The sequence below is a fragment of the Heptranchias perlo genome, chromosome 1 (genome assembly GCF_035084215.1).
Source record: "Heptranchias perlo isolate sHepPer1 chromosome 1, sHepPer1.hap1, whole genome shotgun sequence".
NCBI lineage: Eukaryota > Metazoa > Chordata > Chondrichthyes > Hexanchiformes > Hexanchidae > Heptranchias > Heptranchias perlo.
This window is the reverse complement of record NC_090325.1, coordinates 139,577,207-139,593,454: the sequence shown is the minus strand read 5'-3', so window position 1 is coordinate 139,593,454 and position 16,248 is coordinate 139,577,207. Positions and strand designations below refer to the sequence as shown.

The window sequence follows — 16,248 nt, the reverse complement described above, 5'->3', positions numbered from 1 at the left end:
ACAAAATCAATGTCAACAAAATTTGGTGATTTTCTTTTAAAAACAAATCTTTTTTTGGTACCGTGCAGTCCTCAGATTTTTCTTCATAACACTCTATAGTCAAAAAATAACAATTTTAAAATATTGCATCAAACGAAAGTGGTGCATATTTTGAAAGCTGAACGTTTTCCGGTGCTCACAGTGTCAACACAAATATTTCTCAATACCATCTGCTTGTAGTTCCTCCCGATGGTGATGCAACTTTCCTATTTTCTGATAGTTTATTTCCAGTTCCTAGATTAAATCCTCACCAAAGCTTCTTTACGTTCAACAAGATTTTAGTGCCTCCGTATCTCAAGTTTTTGGTGTTGGTAAGTGAGAAAGTTTGTGTTAACATGAACGACCTCAACAGTTATTGTTCAATATAACTTTTGTATCCTGTCTTTGTTCCATATCCTGTTTGTTTTTGTCTGAGTTTGTTACGCTAGGCGGAATGTAATATTTTGCTAATCGAACTCCCAGAGAGCGGATTACATGTAGTAAAAAAATCTGGCTGCCTTTTAAAAAATGTTTGAATTGCAGGTTTCTTTAACTGGAGAATCAGACCTTGGATTTCTTCCAGCAAGAACTGTTGTGTGGCACTTCTGTGAAGTAGAAATCATCGTGAGTTGGAATCATCTGAATATTCACCGAAGGTTAAACATTTATTCTGAACACTTTATTCACTTTAGTCTGGAAATGTTTCAGGTAGCGTACTCCAAGTACATTTGGTGTGAAAATTAAACATCAAGGCTGCCCAGTCAAATGTAGGAAAATAGGAAATCCATGGGCGAGTGATAGAAGAGTTTCTATCCAATCAGATTCTAGCTAACTTTTAGTTCTGTTGTATAACAGCACAAGTCCACTGATTATGTGGTGATATTTCAGCCTCTCAGCTTCAGAAACAGACAGTGATTCAGTGCTGTCTACTTGGAGTATGCAGAAAAGAAATTAACCACATGAAGTTTATCCCTAAAATCATCCACAGTACTGCTTTTATATGTGTTTTCTCATAATTAATAATTTGAAAAGTGTTTGTTTTCCTGGCTCTTTCTTTAACCTCTTTGCTAAACCCAAACTCTGACTTGTAAGTATGTTTATAATTTGGAATTATTCAAACTGTTACCAGGGATGAGGGATTATAATTATAAAAAGAGACTTGAGAAATTAAGGTGATTTTCAGGGGAGCTGGGAAGGTTAAGGGATGACCTGATAGAAGTCTTCAAGATTATGAAAGGTTATGATATAATAAATAGGGATAGAATGTTTTCACTGGTTAATGAGACAATAATGAGAGGCTTCAAGTTTAAGATGATTACAAAAAGAATTAAAAGGAAGGTTCGAAAAATCTCTTTAAATAGAATTTCTATCACATACCATTGTTGAAGCATACTTACGAACATACGAATATACGAATTAAGAGTAGGAGTAGGCCATTCGGCCCCTCGAGCCTGCTCTGCCATTAGATAAGATCATGGCTGATCTGATTGTGACCTCAACCCTACTTTCCCCTCTACCTATTATAACCTTTGACTCCCTTGTTAATCAGGAATCTATCTAACTCAGCCTTAAAAATATTCAATGACCTTGCCTCCACCGCTCTCTGGGGAAGGGAGTTCCACAGACTCATAACCCTCTGAGAGAAAAAAATTCTCCTCATCTCTGTCTTAAATGGGAGACCCCTTATTTTTAAACTGTGGCCCCTAGTTCTAGTCTCTCCCACAAGGGGAAACATCCTCTCAGCATCTACCCCTTCAAGTCCCCTCAGGACCTTATATGTTTCAATAAGATCACCTCTCATTCTTCTAAACTCCAATGTATACCGTCCCAACTTGTCCAACCTTTCCTCATAAGATAACCCCCTCATCCCAGGAATCAGTCCAGTGAACCTTCTCTGAACCGCCTCCAAAGCAATTATGTCCTTTCTTAAATAAGGAGACCAAAACTGCACGCAGTATTCTTGATGTGGTCTCACCAATGCCCTGTACAACTGTAGCAAAACATCTCTACTTTTATATTCCATTCCCCTTGCAATAAATGATAAGGTACATAAGTACTTTTAAAAGGGAATTAGTTGCTTGAAAAAGAGGAACATTAAAGGCTATGGGGAGTGAGCTGGAGTTGGGATTAGACTATTTGGTTTGGAGAAAAACATAGACACGGGCTGATTTTTGTATGATTATTGCCTTGTTTTTGTGGGAAAACGGGGCAGTAGGAAAAATAAAATGAAAAGAGAGTCCTGACTACCGGTTGTCCATGGCCTGCCACACTCAATTTATGAGCGGGCCTTGAAATTGGAGGCCAACGCTCCCATCCGAAACAGGTGGGAGCTTTATTTAAATATTTAAATCGAAGTCCTATGCCCATTGTAGGAGCCTGATGCGATTTTTGTGTACCAACGGGTTGGGTCGCTCCATGCCAGGGACCAATGGGCAGGGCTTGCAAAAACCACATCGGGGTCCTACAATGGGCGTAGGACCTTGATTTAAAATTTAAATAAGGCTTTTGGGTGGAAGTGCTAGCGCCCATTTTGAGGCCAGCTTGAAAAGTGCGATGGGCGGACCTTAGGCGGCTAGTGGGTAGGACTCTTAAAAAAAATTGTTTGTCTTCTGCCCCTTTTTCAGTGTAATAATAAAAAAATCAGCCTCTAAACCAGAGGAGCACATGGATGTGTTTTAAGGGAAACATAAAGCAGTCCTACCGGCATTATGCTGATGAGGCTCGTGACCCAATTTCAGGTGAGCCTTGAGCCTCTGGCTTCTGGCACACACCCCCAGCGCGCTGCCGAAAACGGCCCAAAATTAATTTCCAAATTCATTATCATCGGGTGTCACCCCTATACATGTTAGCAGGCTAAATATAACTTTTCTGACCAAAGCTACCTCTGACTTTAGTCAGCTCTAACTTAAGGAGCATCGGCCCATTCGCTGTCTGTCTCCTTCAACAGATCTTCTCAACTGAATTAGATCATGTTCTCACCTCTTTTTTCTTTCTATATTCCATAGCTGGACAGGAAACCAGCAGCTTAACATCTGAACCTCTCCTAGCTCTCCTTGTCTGGGGAATGGCCAGGAGCTCTGTCAATTCGGCCATCTACTGTCTCCCCCTAGGGTGAAATAGGTCCTGTTGAGCTCAGATCAATAGACCTTCCTAAAATGATGAACTTGGATGGTCCACAGGAAGAGCTAAATTACTTCAATTGTCTCAAGCTCAAGTGGTTTTCTAGTTGTACTACAGATTTCCAGCACTGGCTGCTCTATGAGTGAAACCCATTGTAAACTATAATTTTAATATAAATTATAACAAGATTCTACCATGGAAAAGTAGTCAGAGCTCCTGAAATGTGACAAGAACTGATCTGTCCCTAATTCAGCACTAATTTACAATTTCACTCAGAGAGGCTGCTGTGGGTAATGGGAAAAATATTTCACTTGTTTGGTAATGAGTGCACTTCTGAGGTTGGGGCTGAGGCATGTTGTTGGGACAGTGGAAAGGGAGCATTACTCAGCAGCTGGTGGTGTTATACCTGACCTGGAAGTACTTGATGCCGACAATGGGTGCCTGAATCGGGAAGAGTTCCATTCCCAACCTCAAACATCCCTTACATCCTTCACTTTAATGAGCACATAAAAAAAAACTAATACGGACTGCTGCAGAATCACTAAATAAATTAAAGTGATAAGTAGTAAGTGGTGTTCCTCACAGATAGTTTGGGGCATGGGCTGCGGAGCAGAGCACTTGGCCTGGTTGGGGAAAACTCACTGGCAAGTCTTTTTTTTTATTCGTTCACGGGATGTGGGCGTCGCTGGTGAGGCCGGCATTTATTGCCCATCCCTGATTGCCCTCGAGAAGGTGGTGGTGAGCCGCCTTCTTGAACCGCTGCAGTCCGTGTGGTGATGGTTCTCCCACAGTGCTGTTAGGAAGGGAGTTCCAGGATTTTGACCCAGCGACAATGACGGAACGGCGATCTATTTCCAAGTCGGGATGGTGTGTGACTTGGAGGGGAACGTGCAGGTGGTGTTGTTCCCATGTGCCTGCTGCTCTTGTCCTTCTAGGTGGTAGAGGTCGCGGGTTTGGGAGGTGCTGTCGAAGAAGCCTTGGCGAGTTGCTGCAGTGCATCCTGTGGATGGTGCACACTGCAGCCACAGTGCGCCGGTGGTGAAGGGAGTGAATGTTTAGGGTGGTGGATGGGGTGCCAATCAAGCGGGCTGCTTTATCTTGGATGGTGTCGAGCTTCTTGAGTGTTGTTGGAGCTGCACTCATCCAGGCAAGTGGAGAGTATTCCATCACACTCCTGACTTGTGCCTTGTAGATGGTGGAAAGGCTTTGGGGAGTCAGGAGGTGAGTCACTCGCCTCAGAATACCCAGCCTCTGACCTGCTCTTGTAGCCACAGTATTTATATGGCTGGTCCAGTTAAGTTTCTGGTCAATGGTGACTCCCAGGATGTTGATGGTGGGGGATTCGGCGATGGTAATGCCGTTGAATGTCAAGGGGAGGTGGTTAGACTCTCTCTTGTTGGAGATGGTCATTGCCTGGCACTTATCTGGCGCTAATGTTACTTGCCACTTATGAGCCCAAGCCTGGATGTTGTCCAGGTCTTGCTGCATGTGGGCTCAGACTGCTTCATTATTTGAGGGGTTGTGAATGGAACTGAACACTGTGCAATCATCAGCGAACATCCCCATTTCTGACCTTATGATGGAGGGAAGGTCATTGATGAAGCAGCTGAAGATGGTTGGGCCTAGGACACTGCCCTGAGGAACTCCTGCAGCAATGTCCTGGGCTGAGATGATTGGCCTCCAACAACCACTACCATCTTCCTATGTGCTAGGTATGACTCCAGCCACTGGAGAGTTTTCCCCCTGATTCCCATTGGCTTCAATTTTACTAGGGCTCCTTGGTGCCACACTCGGTCAAATGCTGCCTTGATGTCAAGGGCAGTCACTCTCACCTCACCTCTGGAATTCAGCTCTTTTGTCCATGTTTGGACCAAGGCTGTAATGAGGTCTGGAGCCGAGTGGTCCTGGCGGAACCCAAACTGAGCATCGGTGAGCAGGTTATTGGTGAGTAAGTGCCGCTTGATAGCACTGTCGACGACACCTTCCATCACTTTGCTGATGATTGAGAGTAGACTGATGGGACGGTAATTGGCCGGATTGGATTTGTCCTGCTTTTTGTGGACAGGACATACCTGGACAATTTTCCACATTGTCGGGTAGATGCCAGTGTTGTAGCTGTACTGGAACAGCTTGGCTAGAGGCGCAGCTAGTTCTGGAGCACAAGTCTTCAGCACTACAGCTGGGATGTTGTCGGGGCCCGTAGCCTTTGCTGTATCCAGTGCACTCAGCCGTTTCTTGATATCACGTAGAGTGAATCGAATTGGCCGAAGACTGGCTTCCGTGATGGTGGGGATATCAGGAGGAGGCTGAGATGGATCATCCACTCGGCACTTCTGGCTGAAGATGGTTGCAAACGCTTCAGCCTTGTCTTTTGCACTCACGTGCTGGACTCCGCCATCATTGAGGATGGGGATGTTTACAGAGCCTTCTCCTCCCATTAGTTGTTAAATTGTCCACCACCATTCACGACTGGATGTGGCAGAACTGCAGAGCTTTGATCTGATCCGTTGGTTGTGGAATCGCTTCACTCTGTCTATAGCATGTTGCTTCCGCTGTTTAGCATGCACGTAGTCCTGAGTTGTAGCTTCACCAGGTTGGCACCTCATTTTTAGGTACACCTGGTGCTGCTCCTGGCATGCTCTTCTACACTCCTCATTGAACCAGGGTCGATCCCCTGGCTTGTTGGTAATGGTAGAGTGAGGAATATGCCGGGCCATGAGGTTACAGATTGTGCTGGAATACAATTCTGCTGCTGCTGATGGCCCACAATGCCTCATAGATGCCCAGTTTTGAGCTGCTAGATCCATTCTGAATCTATCCCATTTAGCACGGTGGTAGTGCCACACAACACGTTGGATGGTGTCCTCAGTGCGAAGACGGGACTTCATCTCCATGAGGACTGTGCGGTGGTCACTCCTACCAATACTGTCACGGACAGATGCATTTGCGACAGGTAGATTGGTGAGGACGAGGTCAAGTATGTTTTTCCCTCGTGTTGGTTCGCTCACCACCTGCCGCAGGCCCAGTCTAGTAGCTATGTCCTTCAGGACTCGGCCAGCTCGGTCAGTAGTGGTGCTACCAAGCCAGTCTTGGTGATGGACATTGAAGTCCCCCACCCAGAGTACATTTTGTGCCCTTGCTACCCTCAGTGCTTCCTCCAAGTGGTGCTCAACATGGAGGAGGACTGATTCATCAGCTGAGGGAGGACGGTAGGTGGTAATCAGCAGGAGGTTTCCTTGCCCATGTTTGACCTGATGCCATGAGATTTCATGGGGTCCAGAGTCAATGTTGAGGACTCCCAGGGCTACTCCTTCCTGACTGTATATCACTGTACCGCCACCTCTGGTGGTTCTGTCTTGCCGGTGGGACAGGACATACCCAGGGATGGTGATGGAAGAGTCTGGGACGTTGGCTGAAAGATATGATTCTGTAAGTATGGCTATGTCAGGCTGTTGCTTGACTAGTCTGTGGGACAGCTCTCCCAATTTTGGCACAAGCCCCCAGATGTTAGTAAGGAGGACCTTGCAGGGTCGACTGGGCTTGTTGTTTTGCCGTTGTCGTGTCTATATTAGTGTCTCTTGACTGGTGTTTTTTTATTTTCATTTAATGTGCACTTTGGTTTTGCTTTTCTTCATTAGAAACAGTAAAGCACCACACTAATCTTGCAGCAGTGATTTCTTCAATGGTCCCATAAATATACCCATTTTATCAATTGACAGCCCAAACATTTAAGAGCGATCTTACTAATAAAGATAATCTGATTAATTTTGTGTTGGCAAACAGCTCTTCCTTAGTATTCTTTCACTGCTTGAGCTCAGAGATTGGTGCACTTGGAAAGTATTTGTGCTTCATCACTAATATGGAACAGTTAAGTTTATCCGTAGTGGATCTCCCCTGGCTGGAAATTACAAAGGTGCGGAATGGTAGGAAACATTGCGATTTCACATGTCCAGAAGCCGGGTTAATGCGACCAAGTACGCACATGGCACTGAGAAGTGAATAAAAAAACAGCAACTACGGACACTGAACTTCATGGGCAGAGGTACATGAAACATGATGGCCCCAGGTCCAGTTCAAAGATCAAAATCCAGCGTTACATAAGAAATAAGAAATAGGAGCAGGGGTAGGCCATACAGCCCCTCGAGCCTGCTCTGCTGTTCAATCAGATCATGGCTGATCTTCTGCCTTAACTCCACTTTCCCGCCTTTTCCCCATATCCTTTGACTCCCTTGCTGATCAAAAGTTTGTCTAACTCAGCCTTGAATGTATTCAATGACTCAGCCTCCACAGCTTTTTGGGGTAAAGAATTCCAAAGATTCACGACCCTCTAGGAGAAGAAATTCCTCCTCATTTCCATCTTAAACAGGCGACCACATATTCTGAGACTATGCCCCCTAGTTTTAGATTCCCCCATGAGGGGTAACATCCTCTCAGCATCTACCCTATCGAGTCCCCTCAGAATCTTGTATGTTTGAATAAGATCTCCTCTCATTCTTCTAAACTCCAATGAGTATAGACCCAACCTGTTCATTCTTTCCTCATAAGGCATGCACTCCAAGGTCTCTCATTTCCTCTACCCCTCTCAATATATTCCCGTTTACTGCGTATTCCCTTTTACTGTTTGCCCTTCCTAAGTGCATTACCTCACACTTCTCCGGGTTGAACTCCATTTGCCACTTTTCCGCCCATTCCACCAACCCATTGATATCTTCTTGGAGTCTACAGCTATCCTCTTCCCTATCAACTACACGGTCAAATTTTGTGTCATCTGCAAATTTGCCAATCATGCCCCCTACATTCAAGTCCAAATCATGAATATATACCACAAACAGCAAGGGACCCAACACTGAGACCTGTGGCACGCCACTGGAAACGGATTTCCATTCGCAAAGACATCTCAATCTCAATCTCAATCTTGAATGTACTCAATGACTGAGCATGCACAGCCCTCTGGGGTTGAGAATTCCTCCTCATCCCAATCCTAAATGTCCGACCCCTTGTCCTGAGATTATGTCCCCTAATTCTAGACTCTCCAGCCAAGGGAAACAACCTCTCAGCATCTACCCTGTCAAGCCCTCTCAGAATTTTATATGTTTCAATGAGATCACCTCTCATTTTTCTAAACGCCAGAGAATATAGGCCCATTCTACTCAATCTCTCCTTACAGGACAAACCTCTCATCCCAGGAATCAATTGAATGAGCCAAGTATATCCGTCCTTAGGTAAGGAGACCCAAACTGTACACAGTACTCCAGGTGTGGTCTCACTAAAGCCCTGTACAATTGCAGCAAGACTCCCTTACTCTTGTACTCTACAAGGCAAACCCAAAGCTCTTAAAAGAGGAAAGGCCTGTGTGGGAGAAAGTTACTAGAGGACCTGGAAGATGGGATATATGTTTTGTAATTTATTTTTTCAGAATTACTGAATTTATCGTTTAATGTGTTATAAATGTTATTTTTAGGGGCTTATAATGGGATTGGATGAGGAAGCCCACCTGTCCTGTGGACAGATTGGACACATGCCAGGTGTAAAACATTTAGTTGTGTGGAGAGTTATTTGTTTAGCTATCTTTCTCTGGTTTTCCCACATTACTAAATACATTTTCGATAGAATTACACAGAAATTTTCTGTCTGGGATCCAGGAGTTCATAGTGACACGGATATTGCTGATTTAATTTTGAATTTATGGGCACCAGCACTTCGATTAGTGAAGTGGATCTCATGGTGGAGACCCTGCGTTAGCTTCATGATTGTTCCATAACTCGCTTTAGTGAATTCAACATTGCTTGTTGGAGGCAGCTGCATTGGGAAGAGTGGCTGAATGAGAAACCTATCAGGCAATCACTTAGCAGCATGCCTGCATTAAAATCAATGTTGTTCATTTACCACACTCCAGACAGATGTGGTGACTGATGGAGCAGCTCCCTCCAAAGCAGAAAATGTGAATGCTTTGACTTAACTACAGACAGGATTAAACAGACAAGCAGGCCCTGTGCCTACCAGGCAGCAAGTTCTGCCAGCAAGCTGTTCGGAGCAAAGCAAAGAGCATCCTCTTAGATTGGGGTAATAGTTGCACCCCTTAATTTAGCTGCTTTGTTACTAACAACAACAATTTGCATTTATAAAGCATCTTTATCATAGTAAAACATCCCAAGGCACTTCACAGGAGTGTAATCAGAAAAACAAATTAACACCGAGCCAAAAAAGGAGATACTAGGACAGGTGACCAAAGAGGTTGGTTTTAAGAATGGTCTTAAAGGAGGACAGAGAGGTGGAGAGGTTCAGGGAGGGAATTCCAGAGCTTGGAGCCTAGACGGCTGAAGATGCGGCCGCCAACGGTGGTGTGAAGGAAGGGAGGAACGCAGAATTCCCGGAGGGTTGTAGGGGTGGAGGAGATTACAGATATATGTAGGGGTGAGACCATGGAGTAATTTGAACATGGGGATGAATTTTAAAATGGAGGCGTTTGGGGACCAGAAGCCAATGTAGGTCAGCAAGCACAGTGATGGGTGAACAGGATAGGTGCGAATTAGGATATGAACAGCATAGTTGTGGATGAGCTCAAGTTTATGGAGGGTGGAAGATGGGAAGCTGGACAGGAGAGCTTTGGAATAGTTGAGTCTGGAGGTAATAAAAGCATGGATGATGGTTTCAACAGCAGATGGGCTAAGGCATGGCCAGAGACGGGGGATATTACAGAGGTGGAAGTATGCGAACTTGGTGATGGAGAGGGTATGGGGTCGGAAGGTCAGCTCAGGGTCAAAGAGGACGCCGAGGTTGCAAACAGTCTGACAACACAGAGGCAGTGGAGGGGTCGAGAGAGGTGGTGGTGAGGTCACGTACCTTCTGAAAGGGTGAGTAGTTGGTGCACTCCCATTCCGCATTCACTGTGTCATTTCCACCCAGTTCTGCCTCCTTGTGAGTGGTGCTTGGCCTCCTCTTGGTGCCTCCCTATGGCTGCAAATTAGGAATCCAATAGCATAATCAGTAACGCAGTGTAATCATGACAATCATTGTGCCTACCTCTATGAACCTTTCAACTATGATAAAAAACAAAATCAATTGAAAATGTAAAGTGAAAAGTTAATTTCTTTACACGCTGTATGAGGGGGATGTGACTTCTGTTTAATGTCGTGATTCTAGTGGTTGAACATTTCCCCAGTGCTCACAGCAGTGCTACTGCCATTGTCTGTAACATTGGGGGTGAATATCTGCAAAAGGTCTCCCACTCGTCTGCCTTAACTTCGGAGTAAGACCTGCGGAAACCCCGAAAACAATGTCTACGCAATTTTTCTCGGTTTTCCACGGATCTTCCTCCGAAGTTACGGCCAACAAGCGGGAGAACCTGTGTGAAAATTCACCTCTGTTGTCTCTCACAACCAATCTACCACAAATAAACATTCTATGGCAATTTGTGTGTTTGATAACTTCTTGAAGAATCTCTTGTAGTCCCAGTTAACCTTTCCTTTTGCTTGGAAATTTGCTTGTGTTCACCCTATCCCTAAGGTAATCTTACCCTTCTAACTACTGTCTTTTTGCCTTGACATTGGTGATAAAGCTATGGAAGCTGCTGCTAACTCTCAAATTACCCAGCATCTGAAAATTTTGGCCACTGCATGGTTTCTAGTATGGTTTTTGGCTGCACCACTGGTGTTTGTCTTGCCTGTGTTATGCACCTCTGGATCTCCGCACTTGAAAACATTGTCATTACTGTAGACATTTCCAAATTTCCCCCAGGTAAACATCAGAAAGACGAAAGCCATCGCCTTTGGCTCCCGCTACAAACTCCATACCCTTGCCATCGATTCCATGCCCCTCCCCGGCCATTGTCTCAGGCTAAACCAGACTGTTTGCAACATCAACGTTCTACTCAACCCAAAGTTGAGCTTCTGACCCCATATCCTCTCCATCATAAAATTGCCATTTTTCTCCAAAATCATAAAGAACACAAAACATCTACCCATTCCAGTAGCAGCTTTCCGAATCCAGACCACTAAGGTTATTACTGAAAAATTACTGATTAACTCAATGGAAAACCTTTCTTCCAATCTTTGAAAATACAAGATTGCTCTTGATCTTTCAAATTCGGGTGTCACAGGCCTCTTACTCTGCTGAACTTAATTTTATCCGAATTGTTTTCTCACCCCATGTCTCCCTAGACAATGTATAAACTGCATCAGCAGGAAACATGTTCCCATGCTAGCTGCCATGAAATACAGAACAACCCAGTGCTGACTCCCTTCGAACTTCCCCTTCCCCCACTTCCTGCTGTAGAAGCTCCTCTCAGCAATGCCCAACAGTGGCAAAACTGAACCCACCAATTCAGCCGTGTGGAATTGGGAACTGCACATGAGAGTTCCAACATATCTAACAACTTCTTAGTTATCTACTTCACCTTGCTCACCCTTAAATGGCATGTGACACCTTGACTGGAATCTTGAGGTTACTGGAAGCACAAAAACAGAGAAGAGACACCGTTTAAGTGGTGTTTTCTATGCATGAAAGTTATAACAGCATCCTGCAGAGTTCAACGAAAAACTCTAGCAATTCCATCTAGATATATTTCTAACAAAGCAATAGACTCAAAATGTTGCATTGTACTAATACTGGTATTATTTTTCCATTTCAGACACGTCTGAATGAGATCTCTGTGGATCCTGCTTATTCTGTGTATTTTCATACATACAACTTTCTTAGACGAGGACGCTCCATACAACGTGTGTCAAAAATGTGACTACAACAACTTCTGCAACTGCTCTTCGGTGAAGTTAGAGAGTATTCCACATGTGTTGGGAAATGTATTTGGATTTGATCTATCCCACAACAACATCTCACAGATTAAGGACACTGATTTCATGACATATGTGAAACTCAAAAAACTTCTATTGCAATCAAATCGAATCCAATCTATTGCTGACCAGGCATTCCAGCTCAACACAGACCTGGAGTACCTCGACTTGTCTGATAACCTTTTAACCCAACTGTCACCGAATTGGTTTAAGCATCTTTCCAAATTACAATACCTCAACATTTTAGGGAATGATTACACGAATCTGGGATCAGGGAGAATTTTCTCAAATCTGACAAGACTCAGATGGTTAGAATTTGGCAATCCTTCCCTCGCTCTTCTAAAGAAAGATGACTTTGTAGGAATTACACATCTGGATGAATTTGTTTTAACAGCAGATAAGTTAGATTCGTATCAAAAAGGAAGTTTCAGTTCTTTCAGAAATATAAGACACGTTGTTTTGAGTTTGCATTACACATTTCTGAAGACACCAGTCCAAGCTCAGCAGATTCTAGCAGATTTGTCAGGATCCACCACCCACTTAGAGCTGAGAGACATAACATTTCCTGACAAGAGTGACAGTCAGATATTTTCAGTACCAGCTAATTCATTACTGAGGAAATTCACCTTCAGCAATACTTTTCTTACTGACAATACTATATTGACTTTTATAAATTGTGTGAAAAACACAAAACTATCTGAACTAGTAGTGAAAGACTCTGTGCTTTCAGGAACTGGGAAATGGCCCAAGATAGACAATATAAAAAATAACTCACTTGATTCATTAACATTAAATAATATATCCATTAAACACTTTTATATATTCTATGATATTTCAGGTATCAGTCCTCTATTCAAACCCATTAAAAGTGTTACATTGACAAAACTAAATATGTTTCTGATGCCTTGTACTGCATCCAGAAATTTAAAAAATGTGGAGTATCTTGACTTAACACACAATTTGCTCAGTGATGGAATTATGCGAGAAATGGTTTGTTTAGGAGCTTGGCCTTCTCTGCGTTATCTTATTCTGAGAAAGAATGCTCTGAGATCCCTCGGTATAACAAGCCCAAAGTTATCTACACTTTCTACTCTTACCCATTTAGATTTGAGCCAGAATAGCTTCAGTGACACTAGGACTTCATGCAAATGGTCTGAAAATCTACAATTTTTAAACCTTTCGAGCTGTGATATAAAAAGTATATCACATTGTGTCCCTCCAAATGTTGAGGTATTAGATTTAAGTAACAATGACATCAGCAGTTTTGTTGTTAATCTGCCATCTCTCAAAGAACTCAATGTGTCCAATAACAAGTTTAAAAGTTTACCAGGTGAAGGTTATTTACCAAAGATGGAAGTTCTGAAGATCAGCAGCAATAAACTCATCTCACTCACAGGTGAAGAAATCATGGCGTTTAAGAAGCTTGGATTTTTGGAGGCTGGAAAAAATAATTACATTTGTTCATGTGAATTCCTGCTTTATATGAATCATCACATAACAGTACATCTGTTGGACCGAACCGAAAACTATGTATGTGATTCACCTCTAACTCTCAGGGGAATGTTGGTTCAAAATACCAAACGCTCTTTTTTTGACTGTCACACACAATTGTCTATAATCTTACTGTGTGTTGGCATGTCTTTGGCAGTAGCCATTATTGGACTGACATGCTACAAATATCATGGGATCTGGTATATCCAAATGACCTGGGCATGGCTGCAGGCAAAGAGAAAAGCAAAGAAAGTGAGGAATAATGATATTTGTTATGATGCATTTGTTTCTTACAGTGAGATGGACTCAGAGTGGGTGGAAACCTTCTTGGTAAGAGAGTTAGAAAGTGCTCATCCACCACTGACACTCTGCCTTCATAAACGTGATTTCATCCCAGGGAAGTGGATAATTGACAATATCATTGAGTCCATTGAAAAAAGCAGGAAAACCCTATTTGTTTTGTCTCAACATTTTGTCCAAAGTGAGTGGTGCAAGTACGAGCTTGACTATACTCATTTCCGTCTATTTGATGAGAACAATGACACAGCCATACTTGTTCTGTTGGAGACGATTCCAAAGGAGACCATTCCTCAGAGATTCTGCAAGCTTAGGAAACTGATGAATACAAAAACCTATTTGGAATGGCCTCAGGATGAAGTAGAGCAGCAAGTCTTCTGGCTTTCTTTAAAAGTAGCATTAAAAGAAGAAATGAATGTAACTGATGCCCATAAAGTTTCACGGGACCTGTAAAAAACTTACTAATAAACTTGCAATTACCAAATTAGGCCCTTTAAAAATGAGAAAATACTGCAGTAGAATGATGTGACGTATACAGCAAAAAAAAATGGAAAGCAGGTCATGGTACAAATCCCATTTACCAGTAAGGGGATCTTCTTTTTGTTTTACTGGATGAAGAACAAAAAGGAAGTAAAATGATGAAAATAGAGATGCAGCTGTAAACTGTTTAACAGAACACAGATTTTCATATATATTTCTCACATAAGGTTCATCTTTTTAATGTTTTCTTTAAATCTGCTCCGCTCCATAAGATCCTGACTCTTTTCAGGTGTATCCACTTGCACTAATTTTAGCAGAAAATACCTTAAGCACAATACAGAAAGTCTACCTAACAAACATCTCCTACCATTCAGTGTGAAACTTTACAGTCTTTCTCTTTCATCAAAGTTTGGAGTTCTGGCATAAATTTATCAGACACAACGTATGTTAGTGCAGCATCTAGGTTTTTCTCCAGCAGTTACGAGCGGTACTCTGACTTCACCAGAGTGATTGCTGAGGACACTGACTCATGATGAGATGCACCAGACCTGCCCTTGCTCACCATCCAGAATATGATTGGGTGCTGCTTGCCCTTTGCCATGACGTGCCCCATTGAAGCTGTTCATTGTGGGTTAGGCTTGCTTTCCTCTACTGGCCTGGAGTGGTTATTCCAATTGGTTGAACTGACCATGATGACAGTTCCCCATCTCCATACAATGAGCCAGAAATCGCTCCCGAAATAACGGAGGAGCTCACAGTGCTCATTTGGTCATTTATCTCATTTTTGTTTGTGGGACCTTGCTCTGTGCAAATTGGCTGCTGCTTTACAGTGACTTCACTTCTAAAGCACTTCATTGGCTGTAAAGCACTTTGGGATGTCCTGAGGTCGTGAAATGTGCTATACAAATGCAAGTCTTTATTGTAATTATAATATTAAAATGAGGACTGATTGTTGTGATAATAATTGCTAGAGTTTGGTAGTTCCCTTCTCTCTGGTTGTTATTGAGGTGCTTAAAAGAGTTATAACTTTGAACAGGATACTTCTACTTACACAAGTTCTCCATCGCTCAACTATTACAATAATCAAACGGGAGGCAAGCATTTGATTAACAGTTCATTCATCCATAGTGTAAGATTAAGCCTTTTACAGGATATTTTTCTAGTATATATAACTTATGTTTAGTGCAGCTGTTTTTAACATATAAACCACTCACTTTTGGGTTAGGCGTTCTTATACATATAACCAGCTCACTCTTATAGAAATTAGATTAAGCATTAACACATACACAGCTAAAAAGATGGAAATGATCAAATTAAACTACCCATAAGGCAGAGGGATATAGCTAACAAAGGATGCTTCTAAAGCTTGTTTTTACAGCACATCTGTTTCAAGGATGAGAAACAAAGCATCAAGGGAGTTCAGACACTGATAAGGGAGGCCTACACAGTCCACAGTCTGGAGCAAATGAGTTAAAAGCTGTGAACAACAATTTGTGTGTACATGACAAGAGCGCTATAAGAATGGGGCTTTAGACAGCTTAGGCTTGTAGAGGGATAGCACGTGGATCCATGAGGTTACTTCCATCTTCCCGGGGAAAGAACGGGGTAATTGTTGTTTCTTTTCTTGTATGCTGTTGCTCAAACATTGTGTATACTAAGACCAATGTTCAGACTTATCACACAATAAACGGACTAGTTGCAACCATATTTGGATTTTCTTACAATAGGAATAGGCGTCCAAACACTTCTTCAGTGTGAAGAAGGGAACATTCTAATGATCACCCAGAGGAGAGTGGGTAACCCAGTATCTTTTCACCTCTTGGACCAGGGTTTGAATCCATAAAAATAATAAAATAAATTGAGGAGTCTCATTCCATTTTTTTGTTTAAATATCTCAGCACAAATTCTAATTAGACATGATTTGGCGGCTGGAGTCACTGCAGAACATAAGGGAAGCTGAAGGTTTCCTGCATCGTACATTCCAGGAGGTGATCACCCCGCAGCCATAGAGAGTTCAGGATAGCAAGTGGGTGGCCATCCAAAGGGTAGGAAG

General features: G+C 42.8%; 1 protein-coding gene across 1 annotated transcript; it reads left to right on the top strand.

Moving 5' to 3' along the window:
- The first annotated feature begins 223 nt into the window (after positions 1 to 223).
- LOC137326544 (toll-like receptor 2) lies at positions 224 to 15,900 on the top strand. Its single transcript, XM_067991747.1, has 3 exons — positions 224 to 350; positions 562 to 674; positions 11,768 to 15,900. The coding sequence occupies exon 3, from the start codon at positions 11,778 to 11,780 to the stop codon at positions 14,166 to 14,168; it is 2,391 nt and encodes a 796-aa protein (XP_067847848.1). The 5' UTR covers positions 224 to 350; positions 562 to 674; positions 11,768 to 11,777; the 3' UTR covers positions 14,169 to 15,900.
- Positions 15,901 to 16,248: the final 348 nt, after the last annotated feature.